This window comes from Sceloporus occidentalis, unplaced genomic scaffold (assembly GCF_023333645.1).
Source record: "Sceloporus occidentalis isolate IW3139 unplaced genomic scaffold, rSceOcc1.0.p SCAF_4, whole genome shotgun sequence".
Taxonomy (NCBI): domain Eukaryota; kingdom Metazoa; phylum Chordata; class Lepidosauria; order Squamata; family Phrynosomatidae; genus Sceloporus; species Sceloporus occidentalis.
In genome coordinates, this window is record NW_028316984.1 from 83,435,692 (window position 1) to 83,457,819 (window position 22,128).

The 22,128-nt window shown below is 41.1% G+C and overlaps 1 protein-coding gene across 1 annotated transcript in view; it reads left to right on the forward strand.

The window, feature by feature from the left end:
• Positions 1 to 22,128, forward strand: part of P2RX3 (purinergic receptor P2X 3) — a 41,416-nt gene that overhangs the window by 13,288 nt on the left and 6,000 nt on the right. Inside the window, exons 2-9 of the mRNA XM_089523079.1 lie at positions 1,045 to 1,180; positions 10,190 to 10,261; positions 11,826 to 11,892; positions 12,943 to 13,036; positions 15,541 to 15,618; positions 16,766 to 16,907; positions 18,945 to 19,081; positions 21,643 to 21,736. Coding sequence (XP_089379205.1) covers positions 1,045 to 1,180; positions 10,190 to 10,261; positions 11,826 to 11,892; positions 12,943 to 13,036; positions 15,541 to 15,618; positions 16,766 to 16,907; positions 18,945 to 19,081; positions 21,643 to 21,736 — 820 coding nt within the window. The remainder of the gene's footprint in view (positions 1 to 1,044; positions 1,181 to 10,189; positions 10,262 to 11,825; positions 11,893 to 12,942; positions 13,037 to 15,540; positions 15,619 to 16,765; positions 16,908 to 18,944; positions 19,082 to 21,642; positions 21,737 to 22,128) is intronic.

The window sequence follows — 22,128 nt, forward strand, 5'->3', positions numbered from 1 at the left end:
ATACATTCCTCTGTGTTAAAAAGTCCATCAAATCATATGATGATAGAGTTGGAAGAGACCACCAGGGCCATCCTGTCCAAGCCTATTATGCCATGCAGGAACACACAATCTAAGCACCCGCAACAGATGGCCATCCAGCCTCTGTTTAAAAACCTCCTAAGAAGGAGACTTCACCCCCCTCCAAGGGAGTGTGTTCCACTGTTGAACAGCTCTTCATGTCAAAAAATCCATCTTAATGTTGAGGGGAAATCTCTTTTCTTTTAGCATGAATCCATTGCTCTGGTTCCTAGTCCATAGAGCAGCAGAAAACAAGCTTATTTCATCCTCCATCCTCAGTACTACATTTTATACTTTATACTTTCTGTTGAAGTAAAGTATGTGCCTTCAAGTCACCCAACAATAATGTTAATATTATTTGTGAATAAATATGTGAGAGAAATAATGAATAAAATAAACAAATTATTAAAAGGACATGCAGAGTGATGCAAGCATCTCATTTCATGTAATCTTCAGCCGAATTTCAACAATTGCAACACTTCTCAAATAAGCAATCTTTCTCTTTCTTCTTTGCTGGATGGAAAAGGGTAGGTGAAAGAATGAAAAGAGGGTAGCCAGCAGAGAAAAGAGGTGAGCCTCCCACTCTTGAATCTGTCTGAACCCAATGTTGAGTTGAACCCTCTGAGAGCTTAAATCATGACTTTTTAAAAATTGTGTGTGTGTGTGTGTGTGTGTACGTATTATATAAATGTATTCATATGAGCGTATTTTAATGATTTTATAGTATTGTATTTTAATGGTTGGTTTTATATGTTTTCTTTCTTTTTTAATTATGTTTTGTATTTTAACATGTTGTACCCTGCCTTGAGCCTTGAGGAGAGGTGGTAAAGAAATGCATTATTATTATTATTATTATTATTATTATTATTATTATTACTATCCCAAAAGGTCCCAAAAGGTCACAAGTCCCTGCATGAAGAACTTCTTTTGCCTATGTAAGTTAAGACCCAAGTTATTGTTATATGCTAATTGCTTACTTTTCCACAGATGGGTGTTCCTGCATGAGAAGGCCTATCAGATAAGGGACACCTCGATTGAGTCCTCTGTGGTGACAAAGGTGAAGGGCTTTGGCAAGTACAGCAACCGGGTAATGGACACTGCTGATTATGTTACACCTCCGCAGGTAAGTCTTGACAAAGATCTATGAGAAAGGAAATGAGGAGAAGTGGAAGTCTTATGAAGGTAGGATGATGGCTCTGCTGCTTGGTTTATTAATCAGTGTATAAAAAGAATATAGATTAGAATACCCCAAATCAAGGTTTCTCTGTACATCAAGTGATAAAACAGATGAGTCCAAACCTTACTTGAAGGGTACATCATATTTGACCACCCACAAAAACCTGGTAACATGGTATTTTGAAGTGACAAATGGCTGTTAATATAGATAGGCACGGCTGAAACGCTCGGTGCTAGTAGTGTGTGTGCGCGTGCATGTGTGTGTGCATACATCTTCAAATCACCTGTAGATTTATGGTGACCCTGTGAATTTCATGGGATTTTCTCAAGCAAGGAACACTCAGGTGTGGTTTTGCCAGTTCTTTCCTCTGAAATAGAGCCTCCAGCACCTGATATTCCCTGAGTACTAAAGATTGTTCGAAGCAGCAGTCCTGGAGGTCTGCTCAGATATGTAGGGCCTGCTCATATGTGCTTCTTTCATGCAATACACTGAAGTAAGATGATTAGGGACAAAAGTAGAGGTACACAAATATGAAGAGCCCTTTGGGTGGATGTGAGGCAGAAAGCTACTGGCATCAGCAGAACTGTATATAAAAGTTATTGGAGCTTTGAGTCAGAATATTCTGTGGATGTACATTCAGGTTTCATTGTACCTTCAGCAACACATTTGGGACAGGTCAGTGAGCACAAGCAATTTTCTGTTCTAAATATATACTGTACTTCACAGGGCCCCAAATGACCCTCTTTCTCCATGCCCCCAATCCCCATTGCAACTGCAACAGAATTTTAATTCTGTTTTTTCCATTCCCCAGCCAAGCAGGAAATTCCCCAAACAAGCTCAGGCCCATTAGGAACCCAAAGCATGCAGAGTGAGAAGTTTAAATGGATGTTAAATATACTGTTGGTAAAAGCTGTTGTTTCTGTCAAAGTAATAGGAAGGAACAGTTGCCTTGACGCCAGGTACCATCTATTGTCTCAGCAGTTTGCAAATAATTGCTAGCAAAACAGTTGGCTTTGGTGGACTCAGAAATATATGGCTAGGTCAAAGCTATGGGATCCAAAGTTGTCTGCCAGTTTTAGGAAGTAGTTGGCGAAACCTGCTCAATGGCACATGCGAGATCAATGGCATCTACCAAGAGATAGAACAATTCATGTGTTCTTTTTGAGTGATTCCTGTCTTTTGCCTAATCCTGTTGCCCTTAGGCCTGAGCACTGCATTTCAGTTCACTACCTTGGGCAAAGGCCTTTACACTTACGCCTGTTTGGATATACAGTATGCTACATCCAAGATCTTGAGTCATTTTCTCCCTGATGCAAATAGCTGACTATTGAATTTTGCCAGTGCAGTTGGAGGACAGGGACAATTTGTTTTGGTATGATTTTCAATAATTTTCCAATATTCAGAAATAACTTCATGTTTACAGATTTTTTTAAAAAAAACAATGTGTAATAAAGTAGAAATCGCATTTTTCCATCTTTAGGATCTGTGTCCATGCCTATCAGAAGAGTAATGAGAGAGAGGGGGGTTGGTTTCTATAAGCTAGATGGAACTTGGGCATAGTCTTACCATTACTTTGAATATTTATAATTAAGCAGGATGTCCCAAGCTATTGGACTGGGGGGGTCTGGCCACCCTCACCCCCACCCCCCATCCCCAGCGTGCAAAGGGCCAGTACTATATTTGTCCTCATTAGCTACAACTGTTTCTTTCTTTCCTAGAAACTTGCCACAGACTGGCAGCTGGTGGATCAAATGCCAGCATTGCTCTGTGGACCACCAGTATGAGTAGCACTGATCTAGAAGGCAAAGATGACAATAAAATAGGAAGTAGTGAAGCAGTTTCATGCCAGCAAATCACACCATAGATTTGTATGAAAATAACTGTAAAAATCATTACTGGAAGAAAGTAAATGAGGGAGATCTGCTACTTGTAGAAGTTGTCTCCTATTTACCTCCTATGATACTTTGTGTATTTGCTACAAAGGCACACACCATCACCTTTGGTAGCTCTTTCAGCTGAAAGTAACTAATTTTTGTGACATAGCTCTGGAAAATCTTACCCCTCAGAGAGATGAAAAATATGTAACTCTCTCTCCCCCCCCCCCCCCCCCATATAAACAGATTTCCTTCCTTCCTTGGGTACATCTGATATACTTTCACTTAGTGATAGATTGGGCAGTTTGGCTGTTTTCAAAGTGAATATATTTTTAAACAAAAAAATCTGAAGGAACATACCTTTAGGAAGGTCCATTGTCAAAGACTGGCAGCTGCTAAGGGCCCACAGTGTAATCCCTGTTCTCTTTTCACTGCCAGGCAGTTCCTGTTTTTTCCTTTGCCCAATGCTGGGGCTCAAACAGCTGCAGCCCACATTTAAGTACCCTCACCATGCCCTGGGGCCCTGGCTTAATATCACTTCAGAGAGATGCTATGTCATGGTTACTGTGGGGAGATTGAAATGGTAGATGCCATCTGCAGCTAGTGCTTGCCAGCTAGAGCAGTGTATTTGTTGCTGCTAGTGGTGTAGCAACACCATCAAAAAAAGAAATTACATTCATACATACACAAGCGTGTCATGTCTTACTTCCACCAGCTGCCAGTGGAGATCAGAGCTAGAAACTAAAAATTAAAAATCAATTAAATTATCAAGTGAGTTGGAGGTTTTCTCATGGAAATGAAACTTCAATATTAACATAATTTCAGAATTAAGTTATTGTTTAATAAGTCCATGAGAAACAGTATAAGAGAGCCAACAGGTTTTTCATTTTGCAGCTGCTTCTTGAATTTTTTTGCAAACCTTCTTTTTGCTTCTTGTTGAGCCCTCAGGCTTGCAGAATAATAGCATGTAGGACACAAAATCCAAACCACTTTGCTCTTAGTCAGTTGGACTACCAATTGTATTTATTTTAGTTCAGGATTAAAGTATGACCCCTGGATTTAAGCATAATTCCAAAGTGTAAAAGATGTGCATCAAGAAATAATTTAAATGCTAATTTAACATAGGTTTAAGTGCCAGTTTAACATGAACTAAATACAGTAGTTAAGTTGTTCTCCATTCTAATAAAGATGCAACTGAATGAGATTTGGCAGTTTAGGAGATTATCGCACTGCCTTTCCTCTGAGCCTCACTACAGGCTGAAACTTTTGAAAGTTTAAAAAAACAGGTGTTATCTCACACCTCCGTGCCCAGTCCAGAGGCATCACATACCCGATCCATACTTCTCAGGCAATTTTTGACAGAACAGGATTTTCCTGTTCTTTGCAAAATATGGTAGAAGTACGGACTGGGTACAGGATCCCAAGATTGGGTACACAGTGCCTTCAGACTGGCCATGGAGGTGTGCAATAACACCTGTTTTTAAAAAGTTTTCAAAAGTTTCAACCTGCGCTGAGGCTGGGAGAAAAGGCAGTGTGATAATCTCCTTACTAACAAGTAAATTCAGTAACTCCTATCTACTAATTGTCCTCTCTCTAGAAAAGATACTAGCAATCAGGTTGATATTAAGGAGCTGGTATTAGGAAATGATGAGTGCAGCAGTATGGTGTATGTAGACCCAGTTTATAAAGTCATCAGAAAGAAAGTGACATAGTCTATCTTAGTCTGTGCCTTAAACAGCAGCTTGGTCAAAGAGAAATCAGCAAGCAAGCTCTTCCCATTAAGGAGATAAGCATTACCAAAGTCTTATATCAGCATGTCATACTCTTGATAAAAGGTTTTTTTTAATCATTCTTAGTTTTTATGCACAGATGATAAGTGCCACTGCTGATATAGCCAAATTCAAAATGACACCAACAAACATGCAAGAGGGAAGTATCAGCAGGATTGGGGGAAACCATGTTTTCCAGAACTACACAAAACATTTGTGGGGGGTGGAAAGTATCATTAAAGTTAAGAAAAAGCCCCACAACATTATTGGCTATGTTCAGTTGCCTCAGGAGTGCTAGTTGGTGAGTTAAGAAGAACTAGTTGCCTTACTGTATATCCCATTTTGGGAGAAAGGCTGGATATAAGCACAACAAACAAACAAAACAGAGTAGGAGTGGATGAAGTGGAATATTTTAATAAGAAGCACTCCATGCTGCAATACTTTGTTGCAGGGACTAGTTGTCTTTTTGAAGTTTAGAAAAGAAACTACAACAAAGGTAATAAGTATCATACATATATAAATAGTTTTGGAAGTGATGAGTAACTTTCTTCACTGTAGAAAAAGGAAATGTGTGGTGCAGAAACAAAGAAGAATTGTCACATTCATGAATAAGGGAAGAGTCAAAATATTTCCAAGCTGAGAATATAATGTTAAGGAAAATGCAACATGGGATATACAGTGAAAGAAATAAAACATGTATGTGAGAGTCAGGGTGACTCAGCAGAAGCAATTAGGAGCCACACAGGTGTAAAAGGTAATGTAATTAGCAAGTCCTAAATGCCAAGGACAGAAATGCAAAGTGGATAATTGAACACACCTGAGAATTGTTAAGTGGACAAGGCTGAGATGATGAAATCATTAATTGTGGGTTGAACCAAGAGAACCAATGAAAGTGGATGTACACGCCCACTGGGTGGAAACTGACAAGAGTGGGTGGTATTATCCAATGACTATAATAATGGCTATGAATCCCAATGTATTTTGTGGGTAGTAGTAGTGGAGTAGTGAGGAGTTGTGTTGGATAGTTTTGGAGCTGTATATAGTAGAATAAAGTAGATCTTTTATATAACACTACTGAGTTGTCTGGTGTCTTGGGTGAAGATACAAGAGCCAGCTGGATCCTGAAGAAGTGGGAAGACTTCTGTGGAAGCAAGAGTGAGAAGGCTTGGAGAGTTTGTCAGGGTCTTCAGCCTATTCTCTGTAACTCTGCTGCTTTAGAGCAAAGCTTTAACCACTGGCCAAAGCTGGTCAGCGCCGGTGCGTAACAAGGTGGTGAGTTCGAGCCAGAGGTGAAGAGCTACAACTCCCATCATCCCTGACATATAAACCAGCTCTTGGTTCATTTTTGTTCATCCCAGCCTTGTGTTAGATGCCTGGGAATGAACGTGCAGAGTATTGTAGGTGGAGTAATTCTCCTTTCCAGACTTCTGATTTCTAAACATAAGATCTGTTTTGTGCTTATTTCAAAGTTGGTCCTTATGTCAGGAGCACTCAACAGATTTTTTTTAATCCACCCTTCCTATAAGCAACTCAGGCTGGCATGGATGGCTCTCTTTCATGTCCCCATTTTATCCTGTCAAGGCCAAGCTATGAGAAAAGTGAAGTTGGAAGAATATGACATGCCAAAGGTCACTCACTGAACTTCATCATGCATCAGGGATTTGAGCCTAGGCCTCTTAAATTTTCATAGACAAGGAGGCTAATTTCAGTCCTCTGGAATTGCTAAGAATAACTATTGCAAAAAATGTCAGTTCCATCAAAGTAATATACAGTGATTTACCAAGCCCCCCCCCCCAAAAAAAAATCATAGATGGCTCCCTAGAAATAATTATGAATCTGGAAGTGTAAAGAACTGGGAAGTAGAACTGGGTTAAGGGGAGGCAGAAGCAAGTTCATAATAAATTCTGAGTGTTTTACATGTGCTTTGTTTAGAGAATTGTTTCTCTAAACAAAGCATGTGAAGTTAAAGCCACTCTTAGTTAATCAAAAGATTGTCTGAAGAATGATAAATTACATAATTTTAATGTTCAAGGTTAGAGATTTATCTGAATAATGACCGGTTAATCTATCATTCAGGAGTAGAAATGAACGGAAAGTTTAGCTTATGAGGGAAGCAAAATTGCTATGCTATGTATGTTTAGAACAGCTGATGTCTTCATGTTAGTTTCATGGTAAAATGTAGATTGATCTGTTTTTCCTTATTTGAAAGAAAAAATGTTGTTGTTGGTAGTGGTGATCCTGTTGATCTCCAAGATTCCTTATCCTTCACTGCTCTACTCATGTCCTGCAGGTTCAGGTTCAGTGGCCTCTTTGATTATGTCTAGCCATCAGGCATATGGTCTTCCTCTCTTTCTACTGCCTTCTACCTACCCTAGCATCAGACTTGATCAGCTGGACAAAAAAGATGAGAGCACAGTGAGATGCTCCCATCAATAGCACACAATAGTGCAAAGAGTTTCACACGATGTTGTGTGATATCACAATTATCCTACAATTATTGTGTGAATAAAGAGGAATTCTAGCACCTCTTTTTATTCATGGGAAAATATTGACGGGAGCATCCTGCTATGCTCCCATCTTTTTTGTCTGTGCGATAAAGTCCATCATTGTGTTTTCTTCTGATTCATGTCTTCTTATGATGTGGCCAAAGTATGACAGCTTCAGTTTAGCCACCCTGACTTCAAAATCTGTTCTAGAGCCCATTTGTTTGTCTTCTTGGCTGTCCACAGTATCCTCAGCACTCTTTTCCGGCACCACATCTCAAATGAATTTACTTTCTTTCTGTCAGTTTTCTTCACTGTCCAGCTCTCAAATCCATGTTAAAATGGTGAAAGGTCTGGAAACCATGCCCTATGGGGAATGACTTAGGGAGCTGGGGATGTTTAGCCTGGAGAAGAGAAGGTTAAGAGGTGATATGATAGCCCTGTTTAAATATTTGAAGGGATGTCGTATTGATGAGGGAGCAAGTTTGTTTTCTGCTGCTCCAGAGACTAGGACCCGGGTGGCGCATCCCATAGGGACGAATGAGGCGGATGCCCGTTGCGCGCATGTGCCACCACATCACCACACCGCTGCATGCACGAGCCCCATTCATTTAAATGGGGCTCGAGCATAGGCAGAATTTGTCTTACGCAAGGGAGTCTGGAACGGATCCCCCGTGTAAAGTAAGGGCACACTGTATCTAATTTCTTAGAAATGTTGTTTGAAAATATTAGCCACATCCATAGATAGATAAGTTAAGTTGGAGATGATTTTAAGAAATGATAATGTTCATGAAGAAGTATAAATATGCTCACATTTTAAAAAATTTCTCAGGTTCCTATCTGAAACTCCTGTCTCGGTACATTTCTCCTGCTCAGATAACTTGCACACCTCAATAAGATTTTGGATTTAAAATTTTAAAAGCTCTTTCCTGTTGTATTACTATGAGTTTGAACATTTTATAATAAGAAATGTCTAACAACTTAGACCTGCAACATAATTCAAAGTTGTGAGATCAATTGTTTTACTTTGCTTTATTGTTGTGACATGTTTTGTACAGAGTTGTTTACTTATAATAATATTTTTTTAATGACCAAAAGAAATAAATAAATATCTAACAACTTATTTCTTTTATTAGGCAATGTTGGCCCTGTACAGATGGGCCGAAAAGCACATACTCAATACGTGCTAGGGTTGCCTGGGAGCTTTCTTTTCAGATGCTCCCTAACCCTAGGACGTACTGAGTATGTCAAAATGGCAGCGCCCTGTCTACATGGGCGCACCATTTTGACGTAATGGCCGCATCATGTCCAAATGGTGTGGCACGGCCATTATGTACTGGCGCCGCTGAAGGGCGCTTGTGACGCCCTTTCAGTGGCGCCGAAAAGAGCTCCAAAATGGAGCTCCTTTCATGCTGCTTATCGCTGGTGCGGCCTTTACATGTCTGTACCAGAGATACTGAAGAAAAAGGGGCTGAGTGGTTCCTTTCTCTGTCTCCCCACCGCTGTTGAGGTGTCCTTGGCGCATGAAGCCCCAAGGACACCCCTTTCCAGGCCGCGGGAAAGCGGCGTTTTGCTGCTTCCCCGAGGCCTGGTAAAGCGGCAGATCAGGGCCTCCGGGGTTGCTGCTGTGGCAGCTCAGGCCCCCATCCGTCGAGGAAAGGGACGGGTGCAGGCCGCCCCAAAGGGGCAGTCTGTATCCCGCTGTTATATTTTGATGTTTTGTTTAATAGAAAAAATATGTTTATAATAAAAATGAAAATAGATTTAAAGATTTCCCTTGATTAATTGTTTTTAGGTGCAAAATGAATTTATCAAACAATTCTTCTTTACTGATGAATCATGCACTGCAATTCTATATCCACAGTAAACCTCAATAATATTAGTGTGATTTAGTTTTGAACAGACATGTATAGCAAGCCAGAGTATATATTGGTTTGAGTATTAGAGTACAATTCTGGAGACCAGGATTCAAATCCAAATTTGCCATAGATACCCACTGGGCGATCTTGAGTAAGTCACACACTCTCAGGCTCAGAGGAAGGCATGAAAAGATGACATCAGCACCCTAAGAGCATCCAGTCTAGGGCAGAAGGAAGATCCGATTGGGCTAAGCAGTGACCCACTGTTTTCTGGACAGCATCATACTTAGAAATTGCTAAGCACTGGCAACTCTCAACTGAGATCTCTTTTTCTTCCTGGATAAAGACACAATGGTCCATCGTTCTAATCTAGTGGAAAAAATAACATATCAGATAAGAGCACCAAAGGGACAAACAGAGGGAAACAATTTTGCTTTGATTTGGTATCCATTTATTGTATGCACAAAGTTTGAAACCACGTCATTTGAACCTCTGGAAACACACTTGAACTTTTGGATTAACCCATTCTAGCCACTTGCAGCTAGAGAATAGACATATGAACAGAATACTTAGACCTAGTGATATTATGCTGATATATAGATCATGCAATTGTGTTGAATTATTAGTTTGTGTTAGGTTCTGGATCTTTTGTTCCTTTCTCTGTTATAACTGTATTCAATCTGGTTCCCTTTTTTGCTATTAAATGCATATAATTTTATTAAAAGTTGAAATTTTAAAATAGACAGTCGGGCAACCCAAGGAGATCTGTCTGTCTATGACTACCTGTGCATACACAGGCATCTTGAGTGTGAATTGCATCCCTGCCATCTCCAACAAAGTTTTGTATTTCTTTCTCTTTCTGTCATTCATTTTGTGTGTTTCTATGTCACAGTGCCCTTGGATTCAATAATGTGACACCACTTCTTCTTTTCCATCATTCTACTCCCCCATCATCCTCTTCTCTCTTTAGGGAACATCAGTCTTTGTTATCATCACCAAGCTCATTGTGACAGAGAACCAGGTACAAGGTTTCTGCCCTGAGGTGAGTTGGGGAGGCAAGAGGGGAGGAAGGGAGATGAACTGCACATGTGTTTTCTCCTGGATTGCTCAGATTCTCATGGCTGAGTTGTTTTTAGCACTGGAGTCAGCATGCAGAATTTGGGATAGAGGGGGCACACATCCCTTTGTGCTGCACCCTAGTTATTATTTATTTTTAGAGGGCTATGAAAGAAAACATTTGACTAAAGCTAGAATCAAACTTGGAAAAGTGCTCCCCCCCCTTTTTTTTTTTTTACTATAACACCCAGAATTCCATAGTCAGTTTAGAGATGCTGGCTTGAAGATCCTGGGAGCTGTCCGAAGTATTCCAACTTTCCCAAGCTCTGTTTTAATGCTTTTAAATGTTGACAAACTGGAGCATGTCCAGAGGAGGGAAACCAAAATGGTAAAGGGTATGGAAACCATGCCCTATGAGGAGAGGCCTAGGGAGCTGGGTATGTTTAGTCTGGAGAAGAGAAGGTTAAGAAGTGATATGATAGCCCTGTATAAGTATTTGAAGGGGTGTCATATTGAGGATGGAGCAAGCTTGTTTTCTGCTGCTCCAGAGAATAGGACATGGAACAATGGATGCAAACTACAGGAAAAAAGATTCCACCTAGGAACTTCCTGATAGTAAGAGCTGTTCAACAGTGGAACACGTTGCCTTAGAGAGTGGTGGAGTCTCCTTCTTTGGAGGTCTTTTAACAGAGGCTGGATGGCCATCTGTTGGCAGTGCTTTGATGGTGAGTTCCTGCAGGGCAGGGGGTTGGACTGGATGGCCCTTATAGTCTCTTCCAATTGTATGATTCTATGATTCTAAAACAGAGGCTGCAAGGCCATCTGTTAGGAAATGTATTCCTGCATGGCAGGGAGTGGACTTGATGGCCCTTGTGATCTCTTCTAGTTCTATGATTCTATCTTTCTAGAAGGCTACTGTATACTGAATCAAATGATTGTTGCATATATCTTATGCTGAAAGGCCATGGTTCTCCAGCGTTTCAGCCAAGGCTCCTTCCCAACCCACACTGGAATACCAGAGCCTGAACCTGAGGCCCTTTGCATGCAAAGCATGTTATATATCACTGAGCTTCCATCATTGGTAGGATATTGGATTGCCAGGTCTCAGGGGCTGAGTGTGAGTCTGCAGTTTTGTGAGTCATCGCCAGGAAGAATACAAGGGTGCAAAATCTCCACTTTGGGAAAATTTACATTTCTGTACCGCTTATCAATGAACACAACACTCTTTAAGTGGTTTACAATCTATAAGCCAGTTGCCCCCAACAAGTTGGGTACTAATTTTTCCAACCTACGAAAGGATGGAAGGCTGAGTCAACCTGGGAGCCCTGGGAGCGAACTCACAACCTTGTGGCTGCAGTACCAGGGCTCTCTTCTCCCTCATACTTTATGGATTCATTCCAAGTAAAACTAGTGGTGGGAAAAGAGACAACATTTTTCCCATCAGAAATCCAAATATCTCAAAAGGGCAGCAAAGGAATATGATAAATGGAAACAAAAATATGAATACCAGAGTTTATGGTCTATGCACATATCTGTTCTTTGTATTTCAGAACCAATCTGATTACAAATGTAAATCAAACAACGACTGCAAGAGGCCTGTCCCCACCACAGGAGGGGGTAAGCATATTATGCCTCCTAAGAAAAAGAGGTGAAGTACTAGTTGAATTCTAGTATTTGCTGAGGTGGCATTATGGCAGTACAATCGTCCTTTAAAACAAGATGTATTGGGAGCATGCACCTAGTTTTTAAATTAGATGATGTTTTGGGTAGCACAGTTCAGCTTGACAGCATTTCAAGGACTGCACCTTGTTTTGTAATAATAGGATACTAAGGATTTTGTAATAATAAATTGCCATGCATTTATTTATTGTTTCCAAAGCAGCATATTTTGCAGCAGTGGAGACATAAATGGGGAACTTCCTCCCTTCCCCAAAATTGTGTGCGCCCAGCCATGGTTTAGAGTTTACTTTTTCTGCTGTGTGGTTTTAAATGCCTCTGCATTTGTGGAATAGTTTGAGATAAGAAAAAGTAGGATGATTACAGAAAGTGTCTTCTTAAATTTGGAAGTACTGTGTTCCAATCCCAGTTTTACGTATATATTTTGTCTGGCCTTGTGTAAGATGTTATCTCTCAGCCTCAGTGTGTCATCTGTAAAATCAGGAAAATCTCAATCTTTCTCACAAGTTTTTCATGAGACAAAAAGCCCATAAAGATTTTGAAGAGCTGTATACATTATAAAGTCTCCACACATTAACAGTCTGAGTAGTGAACATTCTTGGGTAAGCACATTCAAACAGAGTTGACCCAAAATAAAATGGTGGTCAAAGCAAACTTGACAATAAGCTCCTGTGGCTTAGTCTAAATGTAGGGTGAGCAGATATATTCAGAAGCAAGATCTCCAGTGAGCAGTGCAAAGTGAGAAATGCAGCCAATATTGCTATTTGAGATGAACATACATTTCTTAGCAGGTTTCAAGAGTAGGCGACTTCACATTGGACTTTGACTTTTAGGACTGAATCCTATTATTACTCTCAACTAGAGTAGCCACTTACATAAAAGTTAACTTACCAAGATACCATTGATTCAGTAGTTTTACTCTAGTTGGGACTAACAGGAATGTTTAGGCCATGTTGTTACCCAGCCATGACAGATTATTTCCTTCTGTAGGGATCCTAACAGGTCGGTGTGTTAATTACAATGCCACTTTCCGGACCTGTGAAATCCAGGGCTGGTGCCCAGCAGAGGTGGACAATGTGGATGTGTAAGTGTTTATCTAGAATAGCCCGTGTTTATTTCATATGTAGGAAACACTGTCCATCACTCCACAATCGACTCAATAGGTCTACTCTGGTGGGGATTAAACCACAGGATTTGGCCTTCCTGTGGTAGCCATATTTAAACAGAAAAGACGAATAAAAAAAAAGTCCTGTGTTGAGGGGGAAAAGGTTAATAGGTTTTTGTGAACAGCTTGCATGTTTTGAATTTACTTTATTTTGCTTTTCAAATGTATATCCTGTATTTCTCCTGGTATGGGAGAAGTAGGGCACACCTTCTTCAGAAACTGAAATGTTCAAGAAATTAAAATTGGAGCTTTGCAAAATTTCTTTCTAGGACTACAGTTCCCAGAGTACCCTAGCCAGCAGGGCCAATTTGACAGTGCAATTCATCCTGACAGTGGTATCACTAGGATTGGTGTCATTTCCAGGCAGGCAGCCACCACAGAAGAGACAACATGGGAAGAGGAGGAGAGGGCAGGGGGCAGAAGGAGAAATGGCAGCAGGCAGAAAGGGGCACCTCCACCTGCCCTCCCTCAGTCCTGACCACCTTGCCACCCCCACCATCCTTTGCCAAACTGCCTGGGCCACCCTCCAGCCTGTGCCCGGCAGCCCTTCTGGATCTGCTGGGTGGGCAGGACAGGGAGGCAATGACAGCAGGAAAGAGAGGGGACTGTGGCTGCCACTCCTGCCACCAGTGCTGACACTTCCCTTTCCCAGCCTGGCCAGCAACCCTGGTGCAGTTCACTCACCTCTAGTGATGGCCCGGCAACCTGAAAACATTTTAAGGGATGCAACTTGCTTCAGTAGTAGCAGTGAGGGAAAGGACACTCACATGGGAGCTGTCCCAAAAATGCTGTGGGCTCCCTGATGGGTTTAGAGTTTATTTTTATGCTCCCCAACTCCTCCACCAGGGTTCAGTTTAAGATTAAGGCCCTTGTTATGTATTTGTGCATGCCATTAACACACTTGCTAATAGACTCTCATCTCCTTCAACTCCAACAGCCCAGCATGGAACATCTGACCCAGCCAATATATTTGTGGGTTTCTTGTTTTCCATTCTTCTACAGAACAATATGGCTATTTCAGACCTCAGTACCCCAAAGCATTACATTTGGGGGGGGGGGGCATTTTCTGCTAGGAAGTGTACCTTGTAGTTCTTATTTCATTTATTATTATTATTATTATTATTATTATTGATTAAAAAAACCAATGAAACACACACAAAATACACAAATTTACAAAAAATACAAAACTTTAACAATATGTTTGTACAGTTATCTCCTTCACACGTTCTCCACTTCATTATACACCAACACTTCATTTATACCCTTTTAAAAAACCTTCCCTTCCTTTGAACTAAAGATACGTTGTCTTCTTTTGACTTTCTTCTATTCCCTTTTAAACAGAATATTTTAAGCTTTATTGTCTTATTGGCAATTTCTAAGTTTGCTACATATCTGTTAGTCCTGTTAAAATTCTGATATATATATGCTGAGTGTTACATTCAATTATGATACCACCAAAAAGCAATATATGTAACTCTATATTATAACATCTTCTCTATCTATTTTACATTTTATATGTAGTTACCATGTTCCTTAGTTTCTATTCTTCCCCTTCACCCAATATTTACAGCATTATTATTTCTGATATTTTCTTCTTGGTTTCTAATAATTGTGTCATCATTTTTAATCTATTGCCATTTTCCTTTCTTCAGTTTTTTTCTATTTCACCCCTCCTTTTATCTTAATATGGCCTTTTACAGATGGGCCATTTTATATGTACTCCGTACGTATTAGGGTTGCCTGGGGGTGTCTCTTTTAGACGCCCGCAACCCTAGTACGTACGGAGTACGTACAAAATGGCGGCGTCCTGTTCACACAGGCACCGCCATTTTGATGTAATGGACGCATAGCATCCACACGTCACAGTGCCCAGGTGATGTCACGAGTGCGCCAATGGCGCACCGCAAAAAGAAGCCGCTTTTGTACTTTTTTTCTTTCCGCTGCCAAGCCGCGCGGTATATCCTCTGTGGCTTGCCAGTGGCACAAACGGCACCGCCACCGGACCATCCTTTAAGGACAGTCTGTAGCATGCCATAGTCAATAATTGATGTCCTATTTCAAATTCCCTCAGTCAGGAAGGATGCTATGCATTTTTACATTGTACATTATAAATTTATGTTATCAAATTCAATGGATTTAATTCTCAATCCATCTCTTTTCAGAAGCTCTTGGTACTTTCTAAGTCCCTTACCAAACTACAAATGCCAGGGTTCCTTAGGATGAAGCTATCACAATTAAAGTGGTATGAAACTGATGTAACAGCATAGTGCAGGTACAACACAGGCCAAAATTTACTTCTTGCAGATAGAGAACAGATCTTTGGAGAGGTTTCTCTCTTTGTCTCTTCCTCTCCCTCCTATAGTTTGCCTCCTGCATTGACTCCCATTCCAAGAGGCTAATTTTACTCATGTTTTTCCCTACAGACCTATCATGCTAGAAGCAGAAAACTTCACCCTCTTTATTAAGAACAGTATACGGTTTCCACTGTTCAACTTTGAAAAGTGAGTAAAGGGAGTCTATCCCATAAACCTTGAAGTCAAAACTTGCACTCATGGATTTGATTCCCAAGAAATGTTAGGATTCAAAATACAATGTTAGTCTGGAAAATCAATATGTAAAGAGATCTTGTAACACCTTTGAGACTAACTGAAAGAAAGAGGAAGTAGGCTCAAGTCTACTAAAGCTCATTCTTTCAGTTAGGAGTTTATTACACGGGAGGAATTTCTCTTAATTTCAAATGAAAAGAAAGTGGGGCCAGAATGCATTCACGTGAATTCGCTAGTTCAGCGAATTTACATGAATTCAAATTGCATTCGAACTGACTTCCCATTGCCCGAAAATAGCTTCATTGCCCGAAATTGCGTGTGGTAGTCTAGCACGCAATAATGTTAAACCCATGATTGCATTCAGATTGCCATTGGATTATACTTCCAGTTTCTCTTGTCTGATAAACTCCTTAGTGTCAGAGGTGCTACAAGATAAATGTTAAATGGACTTGGGTTGAAGGCTACCTTTTGGACATTCTTTTAATGTGGAAATGTCCTTTGACTTGGGCCTTGGGGTAGCAGGTGGCCGTGTGAAAACAGCAGTGCAGTGCAGTTTCAATACTGCCACAGCCATCAGTTATAAAACCAGTTTACACCATAGAAGGATATGAGACTGACCCAGTTGTGAGTTTACACCATAGGAGGATGTGAGACTGACCCAGTTGTGAGTTTACACCATAGGAGGAAAGCAGAGTGACCCAGGTGTGAGAGCTTCCTTGAGAGCCTAGAGATCCAATTTTTGTGCTCAAGTGCTAGCAAAACATCTGTGTAAAGACAGAATTGCTTGCCAAGATTCCTCTGTAACAGTTCCAGGCAATCCATATTTAGTTTTATAATCCAATTTGCCATTGGGGAGAATAATGGCTTGATAATCTGCAGTATCTCCAGTTAATGGATTAGATGGATGGGATATGGCTTGCCATTCACCTAGAACTCTCCTCCAATCTCATTAGGCCAGTCTCCTTCACACTATGATAGCTGTGGTTCTGGTGTCATTTCTGGTTAGTTCTAGATGAAAGAACAGGTTGGAAAGTCTCTGAAATGTGAGTTTAGGATTGTTTCACCTATGTATTTGGTATGGTTTTATTCATCTCTTTCCCAGGGGAAACCTCCTTCCCAACCTCACAACTGAAGATATTCAGAAATGCCGTTTTCACCCAGTAAAGCAACCATTCTGTCCTATCTTGCGCCTTGGGGACATTGTGAAATTTGCAGACCAAAACTTTTCCTCATTAGCTATGACGGTGAGAATGTGTGCTGCCAAGATGTGATATTGCCATGGATGTTTTTTGGCCACTGTGAAGGAGTGACCAGCATTGAATTCCAATCTGTGGCTTGGAAAGCTGGCTTTCAGCTGCCACACTCCCAGCACCCTTGGGAGGATCCTGTTTCTCAAGCTAGCCTTCCTTTCAGGGTTATAATAATTCTTTAATGCTGCTCTAATTTCCTCAGGGAAGGAGCAGGTACACAGATGAAATAAATAGTACACTAGTGGTGCCACTTGCTAGGACACAGCCAAGGTGTAAGGATTTTCAGGTGAGAATGGTGAGAAAATGGGAGCAAGCAAAATAATATACACTTGTCCCTCCATATTCTCTAGGGTTAGGGGCAGAAGACCCCCATGAATATGGGAAAACTGCAAATAACAAAAACACCATGTTTTTACTGAGAGGACACCTCTCTAGGTATCTTTAGGTCCTCCAGTGCAACTCTGTGGTTGATGTTCGACAGACACTGACCATAGAACTGCCTTGGAGGAGCTACAAAGGATAGTGGAGTGTTCTCTCTAGGAATCTATAGGTCTTTCAGTGCAACTTTTAGTTAAAGTTGACCATAGAGTGGCGCTGGAAGACCTAGATATTCCTAGAGAGAACATATTAGTCAAATCCGCAAATATGGAGGGATGACTGTATAGGCATGGATTATTGGTGGAGAATTTTATTGATGGCTTGTTGCTGTTATTGTGTTCCTTCAAGTCATTTCAGATTTATGATGATTGTAAGATAAACTTATCATGAGGTTTTCTGGGGCTGAGCAGGTATGGCCCAGTGGGTTTCCATAGCAGAGCGGGAATTCGAACCTCCTTCTTCAAAGTCTTAGTCCTATGCTCAAACCACTACACAATGCTTCCTCTCTTGTTGATGGTAGCATACATTTCATACTTTGGATTAGCACAATGGCAGTTAAAGTCTGGCCCTCTACAGGAGGGAGGGGCAATTCTCGCAGGGGACAAGGGCCATTTTTCCTCCCTGCATCCAACTGACAGGCTGCACCAGCACATTTTGGCATGATGCAAACTTCCAACTACCATTTTGGCTGATTTGGGAGGATTTGTGTTTCTCTTTTGGAGGTTTGGAAGGCTTTGGAGGTCAGGGGAACCAAACCACTGGATTTTTAAGTGTTTTTCTTTTTAGGTGGCTGGTTTGGAGGCAAAAAATTGTCTGAAAATCAGCCACACTTTTTTAAAACTTGGGGCTTTTCAGGACTTTCTGAGTGGGGTCACAAGGATTTAGGGATCATATGAGCCACACTTTGCTCACCCCTGTTCTAAAGATTGTTGAACTGCCATTCTCATAATCTTTTACTACTGGATATGCTGATGGAACCCCTGTAGAGCCACACTTTCCCTGCCCATGTGTTAATTGCTCCAGAATTAATTACTATCATTTGCAGACAATCATTAGCATGTACAATATAGGGATTTTCAGATCCAAATGTAAGGATAATAATAATAATAATAATAATAATAATAATAATATATTTCCCTCCTCTCCCTGCAGATTGAGGTGGGATTTCAGCAATAAAAGAATTCCGTATAAAATATATTCATTAAAACAATGACATTACTATTCACTAAAATAATGGATCATCCACTAACATTCATACAATCAGATCACAAGCAGAGTATTTAAGATCTCTTATAAAAGATCAGGTGGATAGCCCCGCCGGAAGAGATCTAACTTTAGTGCCTTCTTGAAGACATCTAAGGTGGTGATAAGACGGATCTCCTCCGGCAAGCTGTTCCACAATCTGGGGGCTGTGGTAGTGAATGTTCTGTAAGAAGTTGTTGTTAGCCTGGGTGAGTTGTTAAAATTGGAAATGCAAGAGTCTATCTCTCTACTATTCTCTGGTGTGCCAGACTGCAAAAGAGTCCAAATGTGTTCATTGGCAAATTGGTCCATGGTAAACTTGAGTCTGAGACTTTAGAATTGGCTTTGTCTTCTCTGTTGGACAGTTCTGTGTTAGCAGATATCTCCTAAAGACTTGTTTTTTCTTCCCAGGGTGGAATAATTGGGATTAAGATTGGATGGGTTTGTGACTTAGACCATTCTGAGGAGCACTGCATCCCCCGCTATTCCTTTAATCGGCTCGACAGTGTCTCTGAAAGGAGCAGGGTCTCTAAAGGATACAATTTCAGGCAAGTTGAAAGTTATAGTCCTGAATCAAACACCTAGAAATGCCTCTTTCCACCGCAATCCTTTATGAACTCAGTTTCCTCTCCACACACTTTCACCCTCACTCTGGCTTGCAAACATGTTGTCCCTTATCCTCACCTGTCTGCCCACAGGTCTTCCATCTGCATTATATCATTACTGGAACATAGAATCATAGAATCATTTATCACACAGGACTTGGAAAATGGGAACGGAGCAGAACAGAAGGGAAGGAGAAGGGAATGGAACGGGGGGGTATGTTTTTGCATGTAAGAACACCGCCAATGCCTCTGGGAGTCCCCAAACAGTTCCCCATCTGTCCCACAGCAGCCGATTTTGAAAAACAACTCAGAATTGTTCTTCAAAATCGGCTGCTGTGGGACAGATGGGGAACTGATTGGGGACTCCCAGCAGCATCGGTGGCATTCTCACATGCAAAAACATACCACCACCCCCCAGTTCCATTCCCTTCCTCTTCCCTTCCATTCGCTCTGTTCCCATTCTCCAAGTTCAGAGGGATAAAGTTTATGCAGTTTCATCTACAGAACTTGTCACGCATGTACTAGGGATGCAAAGTATATTGATGGATTTCCTTATCCTCAATGAGTGTCTTGACACCTCTCACCACTCCTTTTAAAATATTGTTATCCACTTTAAGTTTGGATTATTTTTTAACTCGTGCAAGAGTGAAAAAACTAACACATGTTTTCAATCAAAGCAGAAATCACAAAAACTTGTTTACACACACACAAATACATCTGCACAAAATCTTCCTGAATTTTTTTGCAAAAAAAGTCCCAAATTGTGAATAATTATTAGAAAACCTGCAAAAACTCTTGCAATTTCATCTAGGGGAAAGAAAACATTTTTTTAAAAAATGTGTGAAAATGAAATAAACAAAGATTTACATTCTTCCTTAATAGATACAGTATCTGTTATTGTTGTGTGCCTTCAAGTAATTTCTGAATTATGGTGATCTTAAGGTGAACTTATCATAGGGTTTTCTTGGCAAGATTTGTTCAGAGGGGGTTTGCTTTTGCATTCCTCTGAGGCTGAGAGAGTATGACTTGCACAATATCACCCAGTAAGTTTCCATGGCTCAGTGGAGATTCAAACCCTCGTCTCCAGAATCATAGTCCAGCGCTCAAATCACTACACCACACTGGCTCTCTATTAGAGGTGTTCAAATGGATGTGTGTTCACACTGCCAAGGTAGAGATAGGGGATGATTTGATGCTAAAGCACATGGATTGCATGCAGAAATCCTCCAGTTCCATCCCTGATCTCTGTCATCTCAATATAAACTCTCATGTAATGGCCAATAGGAAATATCCTTTGGTCTGAAACTTGAGAGTGTCTGCCAAACACAGTAGATAATGCAGAGCTTGACAGACATGAGTGGTCTGAAGGCTTTCCATGTATTTTGGGATCTTTTATTTCATTCATTTTTATTCAGTTCTTTGATTCCTCTGTGCAGTATTGCAGAGATGGAAAACATGTGGCCCTCCAGATGCTGTTGGACTGAAACTACATCAGCTCCAAAACCTTATTACATTGCAAAAAAGAAAGACTAGAGGCATCAAGATAGAAGTGGCTTTCTGTTTACAGTCCTGCATGATGTCATAGTACTTCCGTTCTCTCTCCAAAGAGAGCCAATTGTAAAACCATGGCAGGGACATAGCCAGGATTTTGGGAAGGGGGGGTCCAGACTAAGTGCTACCATTATAATGGGGCTTGGGTGCAGTGGCGCAGCAGCACACACCATTCATTTTAACTAATGGAAGGGGGGGGGGTCCGGACCCCAAGAACCCACCCCCTTGGCTATGTCCCTGACCATGAGTTTTGCCAAGTAGATTTTTCCAGCAGGACAAAAGGCATGGGAGCAGAACAGAAGTACTTTATGGGCATGTGAGAAGGTAAGCAGAAAAGCTGCCTCTATCTCGCTGCCTCTGATCTTTTGTAATGCGATAAGGCCCCGAGTCAGCATAGCCTATTGTGAGGAGTGTTGCGTTGCAGCCCATGTCTCTGGAGGTCCACCCAGTTTTCATCTCCAATCCTTAGTATCTGCTGGAGTTTGGTTCCAAGACACCCCCTCCCATACATACCAAAATCATTGGATGCTCAAATCCCATTAAATACAATGGCGTCATAAAATTGTGTCCCTTCTATAAAATGGAAAAATCAAGGTTTGTTTTTTGGAATTTATATATCTTTAAAATATTTTCAAGTCATGGATGAGTGCATCTGTAGATAAAGAATCCGTGGATACGAAGGGCCAACTGTAGTGTGTTCAGGCATACAGATTGTCCTTCTGTATTCAATCTTCAAAATGACATGCCAGGAGGCAGGTACTGTTATATGCACAGGGAGCCAACTGGGTTGCCTCTTGTATCACTACACCAAAGTCAGTTGGTATGTCTCCCCTGCAGTAGAACTTCACCATTGCCTTCTTGTTGCACACTGGATGTACACTTATATACATGGTACTGGAATAAACAGATTGTGAAGTTTTCTGGATCCATGCACACTTTTCTCTTGCCCACAGGTATGCCAAGTACTACAAACGAGAGAATGGCACAGAGTTCCGCACGCTGATGAAGGCATACGGCATTCGTTTCGATGTTCTGGTATATGGGAATGTGAGTGGGAAGGGCAACTGCACAAATTGAAAGCAATGTGTGGAAAGTGGGCTGCTGAGAGGCCAGGCTCCAGGGCTGTCTCAAGCAGGGCTAGGGCAGTAGTAGTGGCCCTAGAGATTTTTTCAGCCTAAAACTCCTGTCAGTCCTAGCCAACATAGCCAATGGTAAGGATTTGGAAATCTGAAGGCTGAGAATATCTGGAGGACCACTACTACTGCCCTAGCCCTGCTTGAGACAACCCTGAGGCACCTCTTTGATCTAGAAGACAAAAAAACCAAGGCCCTTCTTTTTGCTGAAAGTCAAGCCCTGTGTAGGATCTTTATACCTCAAGTGAACAGAAATGCATAAGGGCAGAGTGGGAAAGCACTTTGTGGTCCTACCTGTTCCCATGT